Source organism: Lissotriton vulgaris, chromosome 1_1, assembly GCF_964263255.1.
Source record: "Lissotriton vulgaris chromosome 1_1, aLisVul1.2, whole genome shotgun sequence".
Classification (NCBI taxonomy): domain Eukaryota; kingdom Metazoa; phylum Chordata; class Amphibia; order Caudata; family Salamandridae; genus Lissotriton; species Lissotriton vulgaris.
The window spans coordinates 802,693,780-802,719,238 of NC_141685.1; the positions used below are offsets into that span (position 1 = coordinate 802,693,780).

At 45.4% G+C, this 25,459-nt stretch overlaps 1 protein-coding gene across 2 annotated transcripts in view; it reads left to right on the top strand.

Annotated features, from left to right (window-relative positions):
• TNR (tenascin R) overlaps positions 1-25,459 on the top strand; it is a 761,475-nt gene that overhangs the window by 558,163 nt on the left and 177,853 nt on the right. For both annotated transcript variants that reach the window (XM_086956605.1, XM_086956613.1), the window contains exon 8: positions 6,162-6,431. In XM_086956605.1, the coding sequence (XP_086812731.1) occupies positions 6,162-6,431 (270 nt within the window). The remainder of the gene's footprint in view (positions 1-6,161; positions 6,432-25,459) is intronic.

Consider the following 25,459-nt stretch of genomic DNA (forward strand, 5'->3'; position numbering starts at 1 on the left):
ACCCAGGCACTCCTCCTCCTGTCTGAAGACCCCCAACAGCTATGCAGTCTGGTGTGGCTGGGGCAGTAGCTGGACTGCTTTGTATACATTACATTGTTATGTTCTGTATTCACCTCTCTGTAAGCCTAGGACATGAAGGGGGCTGTTTGAGTTCTGTTTACTGTCTGTAGTTTCCACTCCATGACCTTACTCCCCCAGCTGAGGGGCAGCAATAGGAGGCTTTTGAGAGCCTAATAGTGAATTAGAGGCCAAACTTGTGATGTAATTGAAGGTCAAAGGATGGCTGGTGTCACATATTGTACGTCTGTCCTTTGGGCGAATCAGCATCCGTGTATTATGGATCAGATTGTCTGCTGCAGCTGCTACTTCTAATAATAAAACCAATACTTGTCCAAATATTGATAATATTACTAACTGTTATCATAATGACACTTTTTATGTATCGCTTTCTGATGCAGTGTTCGCCGTTATTTACAGATGCAAACAACTGCTACTACTGTCGCCGAACTCAATGGTATCATTCTTTTCAAATTCATTGTAAAATTAAAATAAAGTATTTTTATGATATTGGTAGACTGCATCTTACTATCTCCCAATGTTCTTTTTTGTATTGTTTAATTGGTTAACATTTTCTAAAAACGTGTTTCTTACCGTTGTTACCACCAGAGTAAAGCATGTGAGTGAGTGCAATGTATACTTGGCTGAGAATTTGCACCCATTATTGCCCTAATGCATTGATAGGTCCAAACTCCCTGTGGCTCTCACTAACAAGGTGGGAGTGTTTGATTTCCTGTGCAAAATGTGCCAATTTTTGGTAATGCTGAGATGGAGATAGGAATAGGCATCGACTGCATAGTATGAGCTGGTAAAACACAGGGGATGCTGCTGCGAAAACCAACTGGAGGGGCAGCGCGGGGGACAAATAAGAATAATTTTTCAAAAAACACTTACCTCAGGCTGCCGCTCCTGATGCCAGCCACTTTGGTGAAGAAGTATGAGGAAGTCGATGGGTCACTCCCACAGATGCTGTTCTTAGCATGAGAGCAGCGCCAGGATTGGTCTGAGCAGCCTGGTTAGGTGCTCAGTAAGTGACTTGTAGCCTTTGCCTTTGCCGTATCTCCACCTGGCTGTACAATACCGCTGGGTTGAAGAAATCAAAGTGCGCATGACAGTTTCGCCGGCCTAAGACTGTCGCACAAACCGCGATGCGCACTTCCAGTGCCCAACAACTCTTCCATCCCCTGCTGACTGTCACTCAGGATGGCCGGCCCGCCCCACCCATGACTTGGCAGCATCGGCTGTCAGACTAAAACAAAAGGGTAATAACATTATTTTATTATCGTTTTATGTTTTTTCTGCAACGAGTGGCGCAACGCTCCTCTGCCATTGTGGAGGAGCCACTGCTGGTAAAACACATAGACCTTATGTATCAACACATTTCTCCATAGACACATAATGTGTCAAACCCTTTGATGCATCAGGCCCTCTTCTCAATGTGCAGTGGGACATGAACCCATGTCTTGGGTATCCCCTCACAGGCTGGTTATCCAGGGCATTAATGCAATTTGTCTGCCTGTTTATTCCTGGGTGCTATAATACCTGTTTTGTCACAGAAACATACCAGGCATGCCAGTGGGCCCCTGGTAGTAGGTTCTAGGTCTATGTGGTGCATGCGAGGGCACAGTAGTATCAAACAGGTTCCACGTTATTTTTAATTTATTATCCAATAAGCAGAGTTAGTATCACTAATATTGGAAGGAAGGAGGTCTCAGCACATCCACAGGGAAGCAATATTTAAGAGTCTGATAGAGTGAGAGAGAGAGGTGTGAGGTTGAGAGTAATGGAACGGAGAGAGGTGAATGAAACAAGAGAGCTGAGGTGGAGAGGCAGGAGTGATAGAAGATGAAAAGAGAGGGGCAAAAAGAGAGACACAAGGCAGAGCCTCTCTTGTTGGACTTGACACGGTGCTGTCTATTATAACATTATTTATATTATACACTACAATCTGGCAGCTAGAAACAGTTTTGCTTGTGGAGAGCGCCCTACAAACAAGGAAATAAATAAAGAGAGAGACAGTGTTTAGAGGGTTGATGGTGGGGATAGATATAGAACTGGAGGTTGTGGGAGGGAGGAGCAGTACTTAATTTGTTAAAAGAAAATCAGTGCCAGGGCTCTTGTCAGGAGCTTGCTGCAGCTTGCACCACACATTACCCCTGTTATGCTGCCAATGATAGTAACAACACAACTACTAACCATCGCACTTGTACAAGTGTTCAAATTCAGACTAATCCAGGCCACTAAAGCTATAAGAATGATTTGGACGGCAGGTAATCGGCATTTTAATATATATTGGATTAATAATTAACTGTTGTGTAGGTCATCTCTAAATTATCCAGACAGCGCCACCTTGTGGCAGACTGTTACAAACGCTGGTGTTGACAATTAAGTGCCGGTATCGAACACTGGAAACCACTGGCTCAAATTAAGCACTGGGGAGTGAAAGTGGTGAAAGAGTGAGTGAAAGCACAGGTAGAGCCAGAAGGATGTACAGTAGGTAGATCAAAAAAGTGGAACAGAGCTTAGGGAGAGTAAACAGAGGAGAGTAGACATAGAGATGAGGTTGAGAGATAAAGATAAGGCAGAGAGAGAAGTGGAGAAAACTAGGGGGCACATTATCAAGAACAGCGTTAAAATTATCGCCAGTTTAGCGTCAGGAAACTGTGTCACAGGGGCTGCCAAGGCTGCGTTACACCCATGCCTCTTACCGCCTGATTATCCACTATTCTGTGAACCTTTCTGCTCCCTCTCACAACATGCTCTGAGCTGGAGAGGCCTGGGAGGTCCTATGCAGATTGCAGGGTAGGGGTTGAGCAGGTGAATACCCACAGGGATGTTGTGACCTATTTAGAGGAGCACTAAGCGTGCATATTTACAACTAAAGTGGCGGACGCTGCATTAAGCCAAGAAGGGTAACGCCGCCCTCTATCACTTTGGAAACGCAGGGCTGCACCGTATTTACAATATGGTGCAGCCCTGCGTTTCTCCCTGCGCTGGCGCTAAATTTAGCTGCCTAGCACCAACATAGGCATTCTTGCACCTTAGTGTAAGGGTGCCTGCATCGTGGGAATGATTGTGTATGTGGTGGAAGGTGTCCTTTTCTGCACATAAACAATCATAAATGGAGATTTGTGAATTCTATGCGTGCTGCTTGTGCCGCACACATAGAAGTTGCAACTCATCATTTTTAAAATGATTGTTTATGTGCAGGAAGGGACACCTTCCTGCACATAAACAATCATACATGGCGTTTTGCTGTTTCTATGTGTGCTGCACAATGCAGCACACATAGAAACAGCAAACACGAGGAGAAAGAAAACATTTCTCCTTGTTGCTCCTGTTTAAGACCAGGGTTTCCCTGGCTTTAATTTTGATGCTGCCCCATATTTATGCAACCCTTGTAAATATGGGGCAGCGTCAAAGTCAATGGGAGTTGCAGTAGAATGCCCTCCGCAACACCCATTGCCCACCCCTTTCACATCAAGTATAGCGTGAAAGGGGGCCTTATTCACAAGTGGCTTAACCCTGCCTTATGAATAAGGCAAAGCCCCTATCGCCACAGGAACTTCAGAAAAAAGTGACGTTCCTGTGATGGTAGCGGCTTATAAAATATGCCCCTCAATGCTTTGCTCTTGGTAATGCTGGCGGTTGGTTGGCACGCCCTTATCAGCTCCTGTTCGGAGGCACATGCGATTTTACCAATTGCTTTTATTCCATATTCTGCTAATTTTGGGTGCAGAAGTTTCGAGACGCATGGAATCGAACACAACATATGGGCAGATGCAAAAAAAATAGGTAATGATTCCAGCCACGTCTGGGAAGAAAAAGGACTCTCAACATCAAAGCTAGTAACACTTTAACCTACAGATTTAAATCTGTCAGAAAATTGAAAGTAACTCTGAGAAATCTCAACAAATCCATGCATCTTTTGATTTTGAAATAAAAAAATCATGAGCCTCAAATCTTATTTTTAGAACCCATTTGCTCATGTGCTGTAGGCGTCTAGTGTATAGACCTGCTGGCCCTAGGAAAGGAAAGAAATCAATAAATATATCTGCACTTTCATTTTGATAAGCGACCAGTCTAGTTCTCCACCTTCACTCCCTCCTCCTGTTCCACCCCGCTCCCTCCACATCTGTAAGTAGCCCTCTCACCCCCACCCCCTTTTTGTTTCTCATATTTCCTCTAATGTCTGAAGCAGTTGGTCAAAGTTGGTGTGGCGGTGCATTAAAAAACCCTCGACATTTTGAAATCAATTATTACTTTTACTCTCTTGGTGCATTTTACCAATTAACGCATCTTGACTTCCACGCTCTTTTCGTATTAAGCTTTTTTCATGTTTTTTCAGTCTATCATGGCCCCTTTTCATGTCTTCCCCACCTTTATGTCTACAGTACACTCTGCTTTCAGCTCCCCCTTAATTGACTTTGCTTTGCTGTTTCACTCTCCCTCCAGTTCTCAAACTACTCTGAACAGACCGAAATATGTAATATTAAATCTCTAAATTACAAGATAAAATAGAAATATCGAGATACATTAAATAATAACTATCGTGACTATTCAGCTTGTTGCTATAAAAATAAATCAAAGTAAAAAAGAGAACAGAATTTCTTATGATGTAAAATGTATGTTTGAGCAGGAAAAAAACAAACATAAGATACTGAAACAAAACAATTTTTAAAAGAAGCCCATGGATACCTCTAGTACAATGGTTCTTAACCCTTTGACTTCTGTGGACTTAATCCTTACTGGAAGCTGGGGACACCCACTGAATATTTATGGAATCCGGGAACCTCAGTGAGTCTTTACTGGCAGCGGGGGACCCCAGCTTAAGCAATTTAGATCATTTGAATGAAAAAACATTGCACAAATGATTATATAGTTTATTTAATTCACGTACAAATCTCCAAAATTAAAATTTTAAATTTCATTGGAAGGTTTGAGCTCTTCGAAATCCAATAAAGGCAACCCACCATGCATAGTATATTCTGCTTGATGCACATGCACTTCCCCATGAATTAATCTAAGGATACCAACTTCATTTTTGGCCTCCAATTTCAAATTCAGAAGAATTTACATAAAATGTTCACATTTTCAGTTTTACATTTTGCTTCTTCATTTATATACACTTTATTCATCTGTTAATATTATTTCATTTTCTAAGCAGTTACAGACTCCTTGAGTAGGCTTTGTACACCTTCAGGTGTCCACGGACCACAAGTTAAGAATCACTGTTCTTGTAAATATGTTAGAACCAATGTGCTCAAATAAACAAACGAATTGCATGCAATTGCATTTTCCCACTGACATTGGTCAGAGCCGCCTCTCTGTTGGTGTGCTTTATGATTAGTTAATTGTTAATTAGTTGGTGTGGATATAATGTAATAGAGTGCCAATTAATGGTAATAATGAGGAAGAAATGTATGGCAATTAAGAGCGGGTTTGGCATGATTGTATACATTATGTTGATATTCCTTTTGTCCTTTAGAAGATGATGCTGGATCATTGCGCATTATTCTTTATTTAGTTAAATTGGTTCACTAATTGCGTTTGAGGTTTTAGAGCAATTGGGTGCTGTGTATCCTCACAAAGGCTGCTCTGTCAGGGGCTGCATTTGTTCCAAGGATATGCTTGATGTAAGATAATAGAAATTAATAGTGGGAACACCTGTTATTTATACTGCTGAGGAGCCACAAGGCTGGCATATATATTTTTCTTATTGATATGTTGTTCTTTTATTTTCCTTCTTCTCCTTTCTTTTTCTTATTTTTCTTCTTCTCCTTCTCCTTCTCCTTCTTCTTCTTCTTCTTCTTCTTCTTCATAATAATAATAATAATAATAATAATAATAATAATAATAATAATAATATTAATAATAATAATTTATTGCTACCTCTTCCTTTTCCACTCTTTCTTCCTCCTCTTCCGCTTCGTATTCCTCCTGTTCCACTTCTTCTTCTTCTTCTTCATCATTATTTTCAGCTTTCTGGTGTCATTGTCTTTATGCTGGTGGTGGCTAGTTGGACTATCCTATGAAGAGTCTTTTGAAGCATTTTATTGGTGTACTTGTCTTAAATATTTGCTCATTTTGCTTTGCTTATTCAGTCATCGATGGGCCATCTCAAATCCTGGTGCGCGATGTCTCCGACACAGTGGCCTTCGTCGAGTGGACCCCGCCTCGTGCCAAGATTGACTTCATTCTGCTCAAGTACGGGCTGGCAAGCAGGGAGGGTGGGCAAACTACCTTTCGGCTGCAGCCCCCACTGAGCCAATATTCCATGCAGGCGCTGCGGCCCGGCTCTCACTATGAGGTCTCTGTCAGTGGTGTGCGTGGCAGCACCGAGACCGAACCTGTTTCCACAAGCTTCACAACAGGTATGGAAAAGGTGCCATATGGGACAGTCATTTTGGAAACTCCTTTCTGGGTTGTCTGAAAAAATAGAATTCTTCCCTTGGTTATTAAAACTCATTACTGGGTTATTTGAAGAGTAAAACCTTTTCCTGGATAAATAACATTGCTTCCTGGGTCATCTGGGGGCATTCTTAAGTTTTTCTCTTGCATTAAACATTAATTTATCAATGGGGAGGCAACTGGCAAGAGGCAGTATTTTGTGCAAATGTTTGCCTTTTTGTGAAAAAATGTTCTATGTTGTGCCTTATAACATACTTTACTCTACCTCAAAGTATGGAATGAATGTCAACTATTCGACTAAAGTCAAATGAAAAACCGGGTAAGTTTTTCTTAATAACTTAAAGTTTCGAACCTTGGACTGATAAACAAATATCTTTATAAGAGCCTGAAAAACACTCTATCTTCTATTGCTTTCTTTTCCAGTTGAATAATTTGTATAATCAATATATAAACAGAAAACATCAGCTTATCGCCCAGAAACAGTTTGATTTAAAATTGTAGAACAAAATTTCCAGATTTAAAAATATATATATATTTTAAGTCAACAAAGACAAAACAAAACACATGATGTGTAAGAATTGCAACCCAAGAGCCTTACTTAGGGAGAACAACCTGTTTTCTACAAATACAATTGGTAAGGAAACATATTGCATTATGCTAATAGAAAGATCAGTTGCTGACACACACTCTCATTTTCCTAATACTTCTTATATTCTCAATATGTGGCAAGACTCCAGACTCACCTATGTCTCCCACATCTAGGACGAGTCTCTATATTTCCATGTGCATGTTCCAGACTTTCTCATATTCATTGGGCAGCAGCTACCCTCACACACATACTTCTCAGCAAGCATGCACCAATCCATGCCTGAATAGACTGGCCTATAAGGCACCCCCAGAACCTTGCACTGTCTCAACATGTAAAATCCGCCCCAGGTCATTGAGCATTTTACCACTGGCGGTCATGAGTCATCACTCCATACTCCATACCTATCACTTCCCATTCTGCAACTTCCTGCTCATCTACATCCGCGTCCCAACTAAGCATGGGCGAATTTTGCGGATCTCGCGTTCGCGAATTTTGCGGATTTGCGGATTCGCAATCCGCAAAATCCGCGAATTCCCGCGAATTTGCGGATTTTTTTTTTTTTTTGTGTTCGCCCGTGTTTCTGCCAGTTCGCGAGGGTTTTTACAATTTCGCAATTTGCGAACTTACCTGTCGGGTCGCAAGTTTTGCGAACTTGTTGTTTCTACATGTCCAGCCTGTTTGGGACACTCTTCTTCATCACTGCCACTCTCTGTCACCACTGCCACTCTCTGACTACTCATGCCACCCTCTGGCCCACCCATGCCACCCTCTGTTTCATCACCACACCCTCTGGTTGTCCAGTGTACATTATTTTCGGCAAAGCAAAGCACACCTTCCCTGCCTCAAGTGACCTGAATTAATTTGGGGCTGATTAATGTGTCACAGAATATTTTTTTAGCTGGCACCTGCTTCCTTAGTGCGCCCTGATTAGTGATCTTTTGCACTTGCTAAGTGCTTTCATTGTTGCAAAATTAGTTACAACACCTGCCCTGCCCCAACTGACAATAATGAATTAGGGTATAATTAATGTGTCACTGAAAGAATTTAAAGTTCCAGCCTGGCACCTGCTTGTCTGCTCCTTTAGCTGTAAATCAGGACCTTTGTGGCATACAGTTAAGGTCAGAGCAGGGTCACACAAAATAGTTGCAAGCAGGCAACCGAATTCTGGAGGGCCCCCTCAGGAAGCACTACAAAGAATCGTTACAAATCATGAGGTTGACCTTTTGCACCTGCTCATTGCTTTTGCTTTTGCTGAAATCGTTTTTCGGTTTTTTTCGCGCTATTCGCGGGGCGCGGCGTCGTGCGAAACCGACCGCGGAAGCCGCCAATTCGTGCGAATGAGCATTTTATTTTTTTGCGGCTTGTTGTTTCGCGAGTTTTTTTGCAGTATTCGCGAGCCGCTTGCAGCGCAACACGCGAATTTACCCCAAGGTCAAGTACGGGCGCGGCCATTTTGTTTGCGTGACGTATTTCCGTTTCCGCCCGCTGAGGAAATATAATTTCGGAGTCCTCTGGCGAGAGAGAGGTTACTTAACTTCTCATGGGGCCAACATCCAGCACGGTCCCCTTATTCAAGCCCTGTTAGATGCCATACATCTACCCACTGCAATCTCTATCATGAAATGTAAGGCACATACAAAGGTTACTGATATCATCTCCCAGGGTAACGACCTGGCAGACCGAACAGCAAAGCAAACTGTTCAGAACCGAACTCATGTAATTGATCAGACACAATTAGTGTTACCATCGCACTGTATGACAGTCAGGGATCCCGCACATGATGTAATCGACATACAATCACATGCAACACCAGATGAAATTAAGGAATGGACTAAACTAGGAGGGATCCAAACAGACCAGGGTTGGATGACGAAGGGAAAATCTACATGGTTTCTCCCCGACTCTATGGTACAAGTCATCATTAACACGATACATAGTCCCGCACACCTAGGAGAGAGGGCAATGCTAGACAGTATTCAACACATATGGTCAAATAAAAACTTACGGGCAGCAGCCAAGCAGAAAGTGCGTACTTGCATGATTTGTGGTCAGTTCAATCCAGGTAAAAGCATTCCCGTAGAACAAGGTGGATTTCAACCTCCCGATTACCCTTTTGAAATACTCCAGATGGATTATATCCAGATGGAACGCTGTCGAGGATTCAAGTATGTCCTCGTAGTCGTATGTGCTCTTTCCCGATGGATAGAAGCATACCCAGTTCCTGACTACACTGCTCCGACCACTGCCAAGCAGCTGGTTCGTGAATACTTCCCGCGGTATGGTTTGCCCCGTATCGTGTACTCAGATAATGGTCAGCCATTCTCATCCGAACTTGTGAAACACATTACACTTCTGTTAGGTTATCAGTGGAAGTTCCATTGTGTCCGGCATCCCGAGGCAGCAGGTCTCGTGGAGCGCCATAATCAGACATTAAAGATCCGACTTTCCAAGATCTGTAGAGAGAAGGGTGTGGACTGGATAGTTGCCTTGCCGGTCGCCCTCTTCTATATGAGGATGGTGGTCCATTCCCGATCTGGGCTATCCCCGTACGAAGTGGTTTTTGGTAGACCACCGAATATGTGGGGGACGCCTATTCCACGAAAGATAACTGATGTTGATTGTCTTATGCTGACAGATTACCTTGCCTCCTTGATGTCTGCACTACAATCTTGTCGTTCACAGGTAGCTGCAGCCTTTCCCGACAACACCGAAGTGAAGCCCCACGAGGTGGTCCCGGGTGACTACGTGTTCACCCGCAACTTTGATCGGAGAAGTCCATTGGAGCCCCGCTGGCAAGCCCCGAAATTGGTCCTGCTTACGACGAGGACAGCTGTTAAACTAGAGGGCAGGAAGGGATGGCTGCATTCCAGCCACATCAAAAAATTTCACGGACTTCCTTCGGACTTGGTTTCTAAGCCCTGCCCTCCTACACAAACTGACTCAGACTCAAAACTCCCTTTGATTGAGAAATCTGCTTCTGAAGAATACAGAACAAAGTTGCGATCTAGCAAGTCAGACAGTTTAATTGTTTAAGTCCTCCCCTAGGTGAATCGGTTAAATTAGTTTCTGACATGTATCCCCTAGATCGAGATAGAGAGAGAGATAGACAAAGACAACATAAAAGGAATGCATATTGTAAGTCACTTCGCAGTCGCTGTATAGTGACACTACTTATCATGTTTTTCTTAAGTTTGCTGGTCATTACTGCTAGTGTTTTGTTACACATATATTACCCTATATTCAAGCGTGCACAATCTACTTATAATGTTACTGACGAACATTCTTTTAGTGAATTACCCCCACACGAGTTATCCTATAGGCTTGCGCTGCGCAACAACACTTTCATTAGTATGTTACATCATTCCCATCAGGTTACCAATGCTACAAACTGTTGGATATGTGGTCGACTCCCTCCCTACCAAGAAAACAAGGGAGTTCTTCCCCTTTTTCCGTACCCGTTCACTCACAATGGCACATGTGGTGCATGGTTTAAAATGCTCAATGCCCTAGTTTCTGATGCTGCTATATATGAAGGTAACTGGGTTTGGGGAAACCTGAACTCAGCCTTGCTTAAAGTATGTTACCCTGACAAGGAGGGACTCCCCGTTGGTACTGGAACTGATCTAGAAAATGAAGTATATGGATTAGATAATTACACAGTTACATTCATGATTTTATCTGTCGAATCTGAAGCTGCTCCTGTTCTACCTGCCATGGCAGTATTGCCAGTTACTGGTGAACTATGTGTTCGCAAGAATGGTTCCATACACTTAGGTCATAGTAAATGTACTACTGTGGTCGATTTCAGTGATCATGGTAGATCCACGTTTAGGGCTTTACGTCATTCCTATTTTGTTTGCGGCCATATTGCATATGTCCGTTTGCCTCTAGATTGGGATGGTACCTGTTACATTGCATTCCTTCTGCCACCTGTTTTCCTAGCCCCTCCTGACTATCATAGAAACACTAATCTGGTCAAGCATAGACTCCGAAGAGATCTCCCACTTGTCGATTATACTGAAACCACATGGGAACAATACACAGATTTCAACAAAGGTTTTTTCCCCTACCTAGGTACTGTTTCCAATAGTAAGCTAATCCGTAGATTAACCAGAACCCTCGAAGCAGTGGTGCTTGAGACCACTTCAGCCCTAGGTAACTTAACGGAGGAGCAGTCCGCTATGCGGGTTGTTGTTCTTCAAAATCGTCTCGTTATTGACGTCATCTTGGCAGATAGGGGTGGAGCTTGTAAGGTCATCGGGTCAAGTTGCTGTGTTTTCATCCCAAATAATGCGCCAACCGTGTACAAAGCTATTACACGTCTCCATAAAATTGCAAGTTTGATACATCAGACTCCAGGCACCTGGACTTGGTCCGGTTGGTTCTGGACAACGCTGTCAGCCTGGGGGTGGAAGATCCTATCCCTCCTGGGTATTGGCCTACTCATAGTACTCAGTTGTTGCCTGTGTCTCCAATGTGGACCGGCGATTTGCGGCCTGTGTGCCACTTCATGTATTCCACGTCCAAGTTCCCATTTAAAACACGAGAAGCAAGAAGAGCAATTGATGTTAAGTGAACAGATTGATCAATTGATGAGAATTGACGTATCATGAAGGGTCCGTGGGGAACAAGGAGGGAATGAGGAAATATAATTTTCGATCGAGTAGTGTTCCCCAGCGAGTACCCCACCGTCTCCATGTACTAGCTTGCAGTGCATGTGATTTCCCTCCTGTGTCTGCTACGAAGACGCAAATACATTTGCGTCCATCTTTAACATGTCCTCTTTCAGATCCGCCATAATTGGATTGAATATTCAGTTCCTATGTATACCGTGCCACCGTCTTTTTGTGGTACACTTTACACGTTTTTCAGCTCTGGCGAAAGTAGGCCCTGATTCTGCCATGAAACCTTTTTCCCTGTTTCCCGACTCTAAGGGCCTCAACCCAGGCTGCCTCTGTACCAGTCACCCCTGCCTTACTCCTTGCGCGGCTCCAGCCCAGCCTTCTGCCTGCCAAGACTGTATTCAACCTTCGAATTATCTGCTCCACTCCTCGAAAATACATTCCTGTCTCGTAGTTCAAGTAAACATCCTCCCAGCTGCAGGAGCATGGGCCCGGTCTTTCTGTCTCTGTGCAAGTAACTCATAGACTCCGTTGCCATGGTAGGCCCATGCCCCCTCACCCCGCATGCCGATACGTAGACACTTATACACGCAGACAGTATGGAGTAGTCTCTGCCCGAGAGACCTTCCTTCCAGACACTACAGTTCTTAAAACATACGATATTAGATACGATATTGGGATCAGGTTGATCTGACATCCTAGACTTATGTCTACACTTGTAGTGCTAAGTGTCAAGCCCCCTTCACCCTCCAGCTACACGTCAGATTCACGTCAATCTGCTGCGCGCGCATCTGTGTCATGATTTTCTGCTGACATTGCAAGATTCTCCTATGTATCCACCCATTTTGTGACCTCATGATTAATGACGTCTCTAGTACACGCCTTCATGCACGCCTATTGTAACACCTTTATTATGACGTATTCATGTTTCATCTCCTTTTTCCAGCTGTTACGCCTACTGCCTATTCGCTTAATGTAATGCATTGACTATATATATGTACTTCTGTAAATAATATGTTGTCTGTCTGCCCCTTCCCGAACCCGTGTGGTGACGGAATGGTTATGCCACCTTGGCTCGAGCCAATAACCCAATTCCTTTTACAGGAATAAAACCCTTTTGAGTTAACCTCAATATCCCGGATTTTGCCTCTTATTTTTCTGAGTTATTCTTATTGATTATTGATTATAAATTATGCATAGGTAATCGATTTTACCACACCGCTATGTATAATCTCGCGCAGTAAGCGCATTGCGAGTAGAGGTTCGCACGAGATCGCGCGGGAAATCTAGAGGTTCGCACGAGATCGCGAGGAAAATCTCGCGCGAACTTACTTTCGCGCTCGTGAACGGGCGCCGGCCATCTTGTTTTTCATTCATTTCCTGTGTCTGGGCATGGTGTTTAATCCTCTTGGTATCTTTGCCATCCTTTGCTTGTTTTCAGTTTTTTTTTTACGATTTTGCTTCTTATCTATCCCTCTCTTTTCCTAGCTGTATATTTTTGTCTTTTCTGCTATTTTTCTTTACTTTTAAACTACTTTTTTAAACTCTTTTCTTTTCTTCTTCCCTATCCTATTCTTTCTTAATTTTCTACTTCTTCCTACCTTACCTGCCCAGACCATGGTCAAGCCAGGCGCCGTGAAGCTGCCCAGGCACTTGAGGGCCGCAGCGGCGGCGGGGAGTAGTGCTGGACCCAGTGCCAGGACAGCATGCGGGAGATTGAGGGGGGAGCAGGTGACGCGACGGGAGATATTCAGCCCGGAGGAAGTGGGCGCGCTGGTCTACTTCGTCCAGCGCCGCCTGCCCAGGACCATCGCGGGAGGCGGCAGGATCGCGGCCGGCGGCTACAACATGCGGGAGCGCCGGAAGCGGTGGGAGAAGGTGTGCTGGGCCATATCCCACCTCTATGGGGTCCAGCGCACCTACAGCCAGGTCACCCATCGCTGGACGGACCTCCTGGACCGCGAGCGCGACCTGCTGGACCAGCTCGGCTTGGAGATCCCCGGGCTTGGTGAGTAGTAGTAGCCATTTAATCACTCACTACTATGATGTTTTCTCCTGCTCTGTGTTGTTGTATTGCAAATATTTGTTTTTTACATGGAGCAAGCCAATAATGCCGCTGATGACGATTACATTGTAGTTAAATTATATTTCAAAATCTTCTGTGCATTTCAGGTGCACTGCTCTCCTTCTCAGTGGCGTTGCTACTATGCTTATTTGTTTTCTATTTCGTGGTCTCATTGGCCTGAGTAACTATTATGTATGAGTGTACTTTACAGAACTGCGTAATGCTAGACACTAGGGGGCAGATTACATTTACAAGCCCCTTGCGCCACGTTTACGTTGCCTTGCGTGACGCAACAGCGGCGTAAACGTGCCGCATCCCTGCGAGTCATTTACAGCATGACGCATCTAGGGAGATGCGTCACGTTATAAAGCCATGGGCCTGCACCACAATGGGTGCGTTCCTAGTACGCAGGGTGGGCGGTCCAGCGGCTGTGCGCCTCGCAAAATTGCCTGCGTGAAATGTACAAGATTTAACGCAGGCACTTCTGCGACGCTGCTACGTCAATTCAATTCCTTATGTCTGCTCGAAGCAGGCGAAAGGACTGACACAGCATGTTAAGAATTGGGTGGCCCTGAGCATTACTGGAGTTGCATTGCGTTGGCGACGTGACTCCAGCGATGCGCCGCTCTTACGTGACGAGATGCGTCACGCAAGTGCCTACCCTTGCGCCAGGGCGCGCCGCATTGTAAATGAGGCACATCTGCCGTGTCGCAAGGGTAGTTTTGCGTGACGCATTTGATCTGGCGCATCTCTGGAGATGCGCCAGAACGCGTAAGTAAGTATGCCCCTAAGGGGCAGAATTGCAATTACCGTCGCATCCCTGCAAAGTAGCAGGGATGCGCCATTAATTGTGCGGCCCGCTACCACCACCAAACATGGTGCGCCGTATTTGCAATGCGGCGCACCATGGGCCCAAAACGTCACCGAAGCTTTACTGCTGGAGTTGCGTCGCAACGATGGCGCAGCTCCATCAATGCTCTGGGGTACCCTATCTCCCCAATGCTGGGTCAAGCCGTACGTCTGCTTCAAGCAGGTGCAGGGTTTGTGTGACGCATCATTGTCCTAAAGGTGACTGATTGATATTTTGTAGATTTCCCTCAGCCACTATTAGGATGTGTTCCAGCGCAGGAATGCCCTCCCTTGCGCCGGAACGCCCCCTGATGGCGCAGGGCTTTATAACGGGATGCATCTCCCAAATGCGTCACGTTGTTATAATATTATACGCCGCACCATGGCGCCCTTTTTTGTTTAGCCGCTGCGTCACAAAAGTCACGCAAGAACGGCGCAAAAGAGCCGCAAGGGCTTAAATCTGCCCCTTCCTTTGTAACCCTGACAATAAGAAAAATAGTGGCGGTGGATTGATAGTTTGACTATTTAAATGACTGGTAATGTAGCAGGCAACTGTTAGTGTTGTCACTGATCTGACTGAAATCACAATGGAGTTTGTCTGTCACTTTGCGTCTTGCCTGCGGACTGCGGACTGCCAGTCCTAGGTGAACGTTTCAGTACTTTGTTTAGTGAGTTACGTGACTTTCGAAGTCACAGGTCCGCAAATAAATGAAAAGTAACCATAATCAATATAATTTCGCGGAAATATTTTGTTATTGTTCTTTTGAAATGTTTGATTTGGTTGACATTGACAAGCAACAATCATCCATGTTTTCTGTTCTTTCTTTCATGTTGTACGTCAGCTCCCCCCAGGGGCGAGAGGAGGACACAGGAGCAGCAGGCGGCGGATGCTGTTCAACAGGGCCAGGATCGGGCAGGCGAGGGCTCCTCTGCTGGCCCCAGTAAGTTTTCATTTTAGACTAGTACCTATTTTTCCTAGCGTTCCTCATTTGACTTTTTTCAAAATTGTCTTTGCTCTTCTTGTAGACTGTATCTAAATTCTTATCCTGCCTCTACTATGACTCCCTGTGGTATTACTAGATTATTCTTATTAGTCTGTCTGTGTAGCTAACTAAGATTGCACGGTTGGCGAAACTCCCATGATTCTAGTCAGCAATAGCTCTATCAACTTAGTGCAGTCCTCTGGGATTGTCCATAATGTCTTTTGAAGTGTTCTATCTGGACTCATGCTTGCAAAAATTGCAAAACCTTTCGCTCAGTCACTCTAGTCTGGACCAAAAAACACAGATTGTATTTAAGTTTAAAAGCTTTATTAAAAGTAAACACATTTATTAAAATGAAGTCATAATAAAACTAAACGTTTAACTGATAATGGAAAAGTGGTTAGTGCTGACGATTAATTGAAGACATTTCTTGTGGTCGAGCCGAGCTCTCACCTGGTTTCAACTTGATCTTGTTGTTAGAAGTCCATCTTCTGTCTGTGTGGAGAAAAATGGTGCGTGTTAAAAAAACAGCCTTCATCAGTTGTGCCAAAAAGTGCAGCAAGACAACCTTCCCTGGAAAAAGGGAATTTTTTTTTAACTTTAACGTAGACAGTCACAAATTACATTGTTTTCACATGTCTTCATTCCTAGACCAAATACTAGTGACTAGTGAGTGCTTTATTCTAACATTGTTAAATGTACTTTGTAGGTGGAACATCTGGTGGCGGGGCCAGTGTGGAGGTGGTGGTGGTGCTCGACACGGAGGCGGAGGCTGATTCTTCAGGGGAGGAGGCGGCGGCTGTGAGAGTTGAGACGGTGGTGGTGGCGGCCAGAGGTAAGCTCTTATATATTCCTTACTTATTGAGATTGAAGACTAGCTGGGAAGGCAAGAATATGAGATGCATGGCTGGGTGAATGATGAAGCAATGATGGGTGGAAGGACAACAGCCTGGGTGGGTGACACAGAAACTGTATGTGTCCATATACCTGGATCATGCTACTATCTGACTCTTAGATAGCATATGTGTATCTAGAGCAGGGGTACTCCTAGTACGGCCCGCGGGCCGGTGGTGGCCCGGCAAGCCTTCCTTGGCGGTGCGCAGACCTTGCAGACAATCACTGCTCCCCCGGCCCCCACAGAGCAGAGGCTTTTTTGTATTTCACCTGTTAGCGCCCCTGCATCTCCACTCTGACAATCACTGCTCCCCCGGCCCCCACAGAGCAGAGTGGAGATGCAAGGCCACAAAGAGGTGAAATAGAACAAAGCCTCTGCTCTGTGGGGCCGGGCAAGCAGTGATTGTCAGGGTGGAGAAGCAGGGGCGCTAAAACAAACAAAGCCTCAATAATATGTTAATGGTCTTTTAAAGACCTGTTAAGTACTTTGGTGTTGTTGTCTGTGTGTGCGCGTTGAGGAAGCGGTCTCAACCCGGGCTGAAGGCTGACACAGATAGACACACACACAGTGAGATGACAGAGGGGGAGGGAGAGGGAGGGCAGGAGGGAGAGAGAGATGGAGGGAGGGCAGGAGGGAGAGCAGGAGGGAGAGAGATGTATGTAAATGCTGGGTCTGGTGGCTCAGTGGATGAGGGCATCTGCTGCAGGGACCTGTGTGCAACCTCATGGTCACAAGTTATCGTTTTGCTTTAGCCCCGCCCCCTCTGACTCCGCCCCCACCAGTGCGGCCCTCGGCCCCAAACTACACTGTAAATGTAGCCCCTGAGAGAAAGTTTGTGAGTACCCATGATCTAGAGAGAGTAGACGGTCAGTGGATGAACTAAGTGTAACTTTGAAGAGCATGTAACACTGCACCCGCACGTCCGTTCCAGTGTAGGAAAGGCAAGGAAAAGAACTTTTAATTTTGTCCAAATACTACCATAAATAGTAGCAGTAGTTTGTATTGCAAGCACTGCATAGATCCGGTTATTATGGTGGCCACTCCCTACCTCTCTTAATAAGTTTAGTAGTACTCAGTCATTCATGTGTGGATGTATCACTGGTCACTCAATAAAAAGCAAAGCACCTAAAGTCATCCCATATAAAAGCAAAAACATCCCATGTGAAGTGATAGATAATCAGATTATTTATCTTCTTCAATTTTCCATTTCTAGTACTCATTTCCACTGTAGGGTGAAAGTTAAATTAATTAAGCAGTAGCCCTTGAGTTGTAACAGAGTATTCTCAGTGCCACCCGTAATAGAAAAGTAAGAGCTTCACCACCTGCATGTACTGGACGGGTACAGTAACGCAACGGCAACGCAAGTCTAGGTCACTCCTCATGGCGTGCGTCTCTTTTTCTCAGGTGCAAGTTTACTGCGCTGGCATTATGCCGGCTTGCAGAAAATAACGTACCAATTTTCCAAAACAAGAGATAAGAAGAAGAATAAGACTGGTGTACTTTCATAGTCGACTCCAATGGAAGTCCACAGTGCTTGTAGAATTTGTTCCTTAAACTCCCACTAATGTTAGAGCAAGGATGAAGAAGTGTGAGGTTAGATAGATACTGGCCTCAATAGTTATGTAATGCGCTTGCAAGTTGCTAGTTGTACTGCAACACAAATTTCTGCTGAATGATTGAGTTAATCTTAAAGAGCATTGGTTACAGACTATGTCTTTCTTTCTTCATATAGGTTCTCCTTCCAAACGAACAAGGAGGAAGGAGCTGGCTAGAGCGGCCCGGCAACGGAGGATCGAGGCCACTGTTGCGGAATATCGGCGGCTGGTGGCCCTGGAGGACGTGGAAAGTGTGCAGTCGACAACTACAACAACGTCGTCTGCATCGGCCTCCGTGGCCCCACGGGCTGCCACCCAGCACAGTGGTCCACCCAGACTGAGCCGGGCTGCCAAAGGCAAACGCCACCGCTGAGCAGCAAGGCCAACAGCTGCCTCTCACAGGCATTGCACCTGCAAGGCAGTGAAGGCACGCCTGCGCCGCACTACCCTGATGGTGTCCCGCCTTCAGCAGGAGCTCGCCTTGCTCCGCGAGGAGCATGATGCCCTGGCCCAAAAAGTTAACAGCATCCACCCATAGTGCCCTTGCCCCTTTTTTAGAGACTTTTGGGGGGTGGGAATTGGGAGTTGGGTTTTTGGGGACTTTTGAAGGACAATCGTTGGGGTTAGGGAGGGTCTTGCGGGAGATTATTTTGTTAGGGATATAAATATACTTTTTCAAACTTTATCTGAGCATACCTGTTTTTTACTGCTTGCCTGGTGGGTGGGGGTTTAACGTTGACTGTTTTCCTGAAAGTTTAGTTCCATTTTCTTCCTTTAAGTGTAAATGCCCAAATGTTTTCAACACTAAGTGCCTCTCACAGACTAAGTGAAGTGAATCCAAGAGTCCTAGGACTTTAGTAGTACTACCTTCAGTCTCTCGTCTCTCGTACTAATACTCCATTATACCCCCAAACCACCAAACGCTTATCTTACCTGTAATTTGTGTTTGAAAGTAGGGCTAGACCCAGGGCTGGTTCCACGGGAAACACCGAATAACGTTGGCAATCTTGGTCGGATAAAATTTCCTCATAGCGGTGGTACTAGTGGTGTGACACAGTGGCAGTTGCATGCCTATGAAAAAAAAGAAAATGAAATCTGGTTTGTCCTCCTGAGCAATTCAACGGTACAACTGAGAATATAGCAGGTGACAGAAGTACAGTAGAGCAGTGCCACATTGTAGCCTAACAAATGGTAAAGTATAACTACTAATTCGGTTGAAGTTCTTTCACATTAGCAATGGTTCTTTGTCAAGCAGAGTAAGAATATATCATCGACAACTGTGGAAAGAAAGAATGCGACAGTACAGGGCCTGTGTGGAATTATTGATAACGATATTCAACATAAGGTCTCTGTAGCCAGATACCCGAGAGCCTTGCTGGTCACTATAAATCCATTCACAACAACACTCAATGGGGTTGGTCTGGAAGGTGTCAGGTTTACTCCCCGTGATCCAGTCGATGCAAATATGGTTCCACCTCCAAATGTCACCAACACCCAGAAGTGTAAACACAGGGTGTTCGAGGCATTAGGCGGGGGAGAAAAATAACAAACTAAAATAAAAAATGTGGGATGGGTAAAGGTAGGGTCAGCAGGGAAAGGATACCTGTAACAGAAGACAAGACAGGCATCAGTGAAGTGCTGTCCTAACATACAAGGGTACTCTCATATAGTCTCACTAAATAACCAAGGAAGTAGACAAGTACCTGAGCACCAAGAAAACATGACCTTGGATAGGAAATACTATAGCCCTTCTGCCACAATCTGTGAGGAAGGCCTAAGAAACACATAAACATATAGTTAACGAACACACTCCTGTCGCACCAAACACACTCGCGTTATACTAAGACATCAAACCCACTACTCACAACATACCACAAACTTGGTAGAGGACTCAATGTACAAAGGGGGTTCCAAATAGTCAAAGCAAAGATGTATGGTCCAACAAAAAGGAAGAGGGAAACGGTAGTGTGTAGGAAGCAAGAACTACAACACTGCGCTCTCTAAGTAATGACCCAGTAGAGAATCTTTGGTGAAGGTCAAACAGAAAAACGTAGTTGCGACCACCACTGAATTCTGCCAACAACACACCCCACGGTGCACTACACAAAGAGAACTGGGGTAGCCTGTAGTTACCTCACTACATGCCCAGTTATGGAGGTCCTTTGAAATACACAGTTATACAACGGAGACGCGTAGTTGTCCTTACTACCGCGCTCCGTTTTAATAGTACAAAAACGATCCCCGATGTGAACGCTAACACGTGGTATAGACCGCCACTGTGCTCCGCCACACACAATTCAACCGAACAGGAATTCATCAAAGGTAGAATTCTGTTAGAAAACAGTCACAGAACCTCCCTTAACAATCCGTTCAGGCAGTAATCAGCTGACCGCACGGGCGGCCGAAGAGTTTAGAGCGGCTTTACCTGAAGACGCGTGAAGTCCGTCTACCGCCAAGGACAGAACACGGAAGCGCTCCCCACTGAGCCTCAGGGGGGGGGGGGGGAAGGTGATAGTCCACAGGAGACACGATAGAAAAGCATGCAGAGCGTCCGCTCTCATGCCGGTGCAGAACAGAAACCAGAATAACGCGCAACATGAAGCGCGTCTGTTCCCCAGATAAACTTCCTGCAAGTCTCCCGCCTACTCATGGGAAATGTAGTTTCATAGTACGGTAGGCGCTTAGGGGCTGCGTAACCTGACAGAAGGTATAGTAGATAGAAAAGGAGAAATTGCTTTTTTTCTAGGTGTCCCCTCACTCACCAGGGTTGCCCCTTGGTGACATGCTTCATCATTGGGGCCATCCCAGTCCTCTACGGCCTGGGGCGTGCTGCGACTTGCGAATTACGTAGGAGCACTTACAAATGACTATGTGTGGTGCAGATGTGATAGTGGAGTGGACTAAGTGATGTGTTAAGGGATCAATTTAGAAGCCTAGAGAGAGCCAAGAAATGCAGTCACAGTCAGAGAAAAAGGCAAGGGATACTGTATCTATGTGGTTGTAGTGGTCCTGTTGGAAGTGGTAAGTAAGTTGCCTGCAGAAAAAAAATCCTCCTATTAGCGGCACTCCTCCATTGCAGCCGACGCTTCGTCCATCGATGTTGGTCACCAGAAGACACCCTGTAAAAAAAAGCACAGCATAGACAAACAATTGAACATAAACAATTCTTTGGGTACAAACCTATCCATCAATCTTTGAAAGTGCATGCACTACTGCATGCATGTCAGTGAAAAGTAAGTAGTACATTCGACAACTGTGGAAGAAAGAATGCAACAGTAAAGGGCCTATGTGTAAATTATTGATAACGATATTCAACATAAGGTCTCTGTAGCCAGATACCCGAGAGCCTTGCTGGTCACTATAAATGCATTCACAACAACACTCAGTGGGGTTGGTCTGGAAGGTATAGTAGATAGAAAAGGAGAAATTGCTTTTTTTCTAGGTGTCCCCTCACTCACCAGGGTTGCCCCTTGGTGACATGCTTCATCATTGGGGCCATCCCAGTCCTCTACGGCCTGGGGCGTGCTGCGACTTGCGAATTACGTAGGAGCACTTACAAATGACTATGTGTGGTGCAGATGTGATAGTGGAGTGGACTAAGTGATGTGTTAAGGGATCAATGTAGAAGCCGAGAGAGAGCCAAGAAATGCAGTCACAGTCAGAGAAAAAGGCAAGGGATACTGTATCTATGTGGTTGTAGTGGTCCTGTTGGAAGTGGTAAGTAAGTTGCCTGCAGAAAAAAAATCCTCCTATTAGCGGCACTCCTCCATTGCAGCCGACGCTTCGTCCATCGATGTTGGTCACCAGAAGACACCCTGTCCACTGCCTGCCTGATGCTGAATTGTGGCTCGCTACTGTGAAGCCTGACTCCATCCTTTTTTCCCCATTGCAGAGACTGAAACCCGGCCTGTAATTATTCAACGAAAAACAGGAAGTGATATAATATTACAACACCACTGATAAATAAATATAAGGTATGTAGGCTGTGGAGTGCAAAAAGTCACAATTTGTTTTTCCTAGTAGACAGTACAATGTTTTTGAAAGTGCGTACTCTGAGTCACCTTTTGAAGGATAAATAAGTATGGGCAAATTAATGTAGCGGATCTTGCCCCTCAAGCTAGGTGTACTGTAAACTGTGTTTTAGAACAAAATTAGATCTTCCTAGCAGTGCTCCCACCCAGACCCTTACTAAAGCCAGTCGCAAAAATGTAGAAGACCCCCAATCAAATCTCAAAAAACGAGGCCTAGCAGAAAACTGGTGACAAAACTTACTTTGAAAGTAAAAGTAGGCCGAAGTACCCTAATTACCCATTACCCACCGTGGATTGCATTCAAACCACTTGCAAGCAACCAAGCAAAAGTAGCCATAGCCAGCATCGCTCCAAGACTCGAAATCCCCCCCACTCAAACACATGCAATAGAAATACTGCTAACCCTAACGAACCCTAAGTTAAGAATAGTGGCAAAGGCTTTCTTTAACTATGCCAAATCCCCCCTTTCCCACCATGGATTTTCTTCAAATGACTTGCAACCAAAATTACACATTCTCACGAGTGCTCTAAGACCCCAGAACTCAGTTTGAAAAATCTAGAACACCCCGAAACACATGCAATCCTGCTGCTAAGGCTAACCCTAACGAACCCTAAGTTACAAAAAGTGCCAAAACTAAAGGCTTTTCCGCGCGGATTTTGTCCCAACCACTTCTATCCGGTATTAGACCTTCCCAGGAATGCCCCAAGACCCGGCAACCCACCCGCCAAGAAGCGTAACACCCCCAAACAGGCCAAAAGCAAAATCTCATACTTGCAATATTTCTGGGCCTTCGGTCCAAACGCGCTGCGTAGCTAGGCCATAAGTCGGGGTTGGCACGACGGATTTCCTGAAAAGCAAATGCAATCAAGATTAGAGTGTCCCAGCAGTGCTCCCAGACCACGAAACTCACCCACAAACACCAGGAAGCCCCCCAAACAGGCCCCCGAAAACGCTACATAGAGCAAAATGTCAGAAATAGCCAAAAAAAAATCGGCCTGGATTTTGTCCCAACCACTTCTACCCGGTATTAGACCTTCCCAGGAATGCCCCAAGACCCGTCAACCCACCCGCCAAGAAGCATAACACCCCCAAACAGGCCAAAAGCAAAATCTCATACTTGCAATATTTCTGGGCCTTCGGTCCAAACGCGCTGCGTAGCTAGGCCATAAGTCGGGGTTGGCACGACGGATTTCCTGAAAAGCAAATGCAATCAAGATTAGAGTGTCCCAGCAGTGCTCCCAGACCACGAAACTCACCCACAAACACCAGGAAGCCCCCCAAACAGGCCCCCGAAAACGCTACATAGAGCAAAATGTCAGAAATAGCCAAAAAAAAATCGGCCTGGATTTTGTCCCAACCACTTCTACCCGGTATTAGACCTTCCCAGGAATGCCCCAAGACCCGTCAACCCACCCGCCAAGAAGCATAACACCCCCAAACAGGCCAAAAGCAACATCTCATACTTGCAATATTTCTGGGCCTTCGGTCCAAACGCGCTGCGTAGCTAGGCCATAAGTCGGGGTTGGCACGACGGATTTCCTGAAAAGCAAATGCAATCAAGATTAGAGTGTCCCAGCAGTGCTCCCAGACCACGAAACTCACCCACAAACACCAGGAAGCCCCCCAAACAGGCCCCCGAAAACGCTACATAGAGCAAAATGTCAGAAATAGCCAAAAAAAATCGGCCTGGATTTTGTCCCAACCACTTCTACCCGGTATTAGACCTTCCCAGGAATGCCCCAAGACCCGTCAACCCACCCGCCAAGAAGCATAACACCCCCAAACAGGCCAAAAGCAAAATCTCATACTTGCAATATTTCTGGGCCTTCGGTCCAAACGCGCTGCGTAGCTAGGCCATAAGTCGGGGTTGGCACGACGGATTTCCTGAAAAGCAAATGCAATCAAGATTAGAGTGTCCCAGCAGTGCTCCCAGACCACGAAACTCACCCACAAACACCAGGAAGCCCCCCAAACAGGCCCCCGAAAACGCTACATAGAGCAAAATGTCAGAAATAGCCAAAAAAAATCGGCCTGGATTTTGTCCCAACCACTTCTACCCGGTATTAGACCTTCCCAGGAATGCCCCAAGACCCGTCAACCCACCCGCCAAGAAGCATAACACCCCCAAACAGGCCAAAAGCAAAATCTCATACTTGCAATATTTCTGGGCCTTCGGTCCAAACGCGCTGCGTAGCTAGGCCATAAGTCGGGGTTGGCACGACGGATTTCCTGAAAAGCAAATGCAATCAAGATTAGAGTGTCCCAGCAGTGCTCCCAGACCACGAAACTCACCCACAAACAGACGGAACCCCCCCTAAGAGCACCTCAAAGGCAAGCAAGTCATCAAAAACACAAAAAATTTTCCGCCTCGGATTTGGTCCAAACCACTTTTAGTGCTTCCCAGCAATGGCCCCAGACCCGTCAACTCACCTGCAAAGAGGTAGAACAACACCCCCACAAGTGCTGAGTCTTTCTTCATTGGGCGTAAACCAGCCCTCTGCTTTGATGGAAATAGGAGTCTGGAGGAGGAGGATAGAGGAGCATGTTCTTCTGAACTTGTGAACCTGAGGAATGCAGACTGCGGCACCTTCAAATAAATTAGCAAACAAGTGAAGACAGTTCTGCTGATGGGCTTGTTTTTGTGATTATCTGATTAAAGTTTGAATTATATTAACTGTGCACAACAAAGAAAGACAGACACACAGGAATAAAAGTGAATAAGGATGAAAAAGAAAGTTATTGATTCGTTGTCTCATTTTCAGGGCTGGAAGTCGGTATCACGGTCCAGGAATAAGAATAAGGCTTCGTCATCATACTCTGCAAATTCAGGCAGGGTGAGCTCAGTGTCACCTGACAGAGTAGAAATTCCCTCATCTATGTTGCTGTCCACCTCCTCTTCATCCGGCACGCTCTCTCGTACTCTGAAATCTGGTGGTATGAGGTGCTGATTCATCTTGATCATTGTTAACCTCTCCACATTTTTGGGCGAGAGGCGGCTCCGTTTGGGAGTTACAATCCCACCAGCCGCACTGAAAACCCGTTCAGAAGACACGCTTGCGAGTGGGCAAGACAAGTAGTTTAAAGCCAGGTTGGTGAGCTGTGGCCACAATTCTTTTTTCCCATGCCAATACGCCAATGGGTCAGAATTAACATAGACCTCTGTTGAGTCATTCAGATAGTCCTTCACCATCGACTCAAGGTCCTCATCCAAGGTTCCTCCACTTTGCTTAGCTCTTGCTGTGCCTCTGACCTTTTGAGAACCAAACCCACGCAGAGCTAGCCAATCCTCTTCAGCCTCCAATGTTTCTGTTGTCTTTCGTGCAGATGATCCGGTTGCCGGTGTCTTTAACGGCTGAGAGGT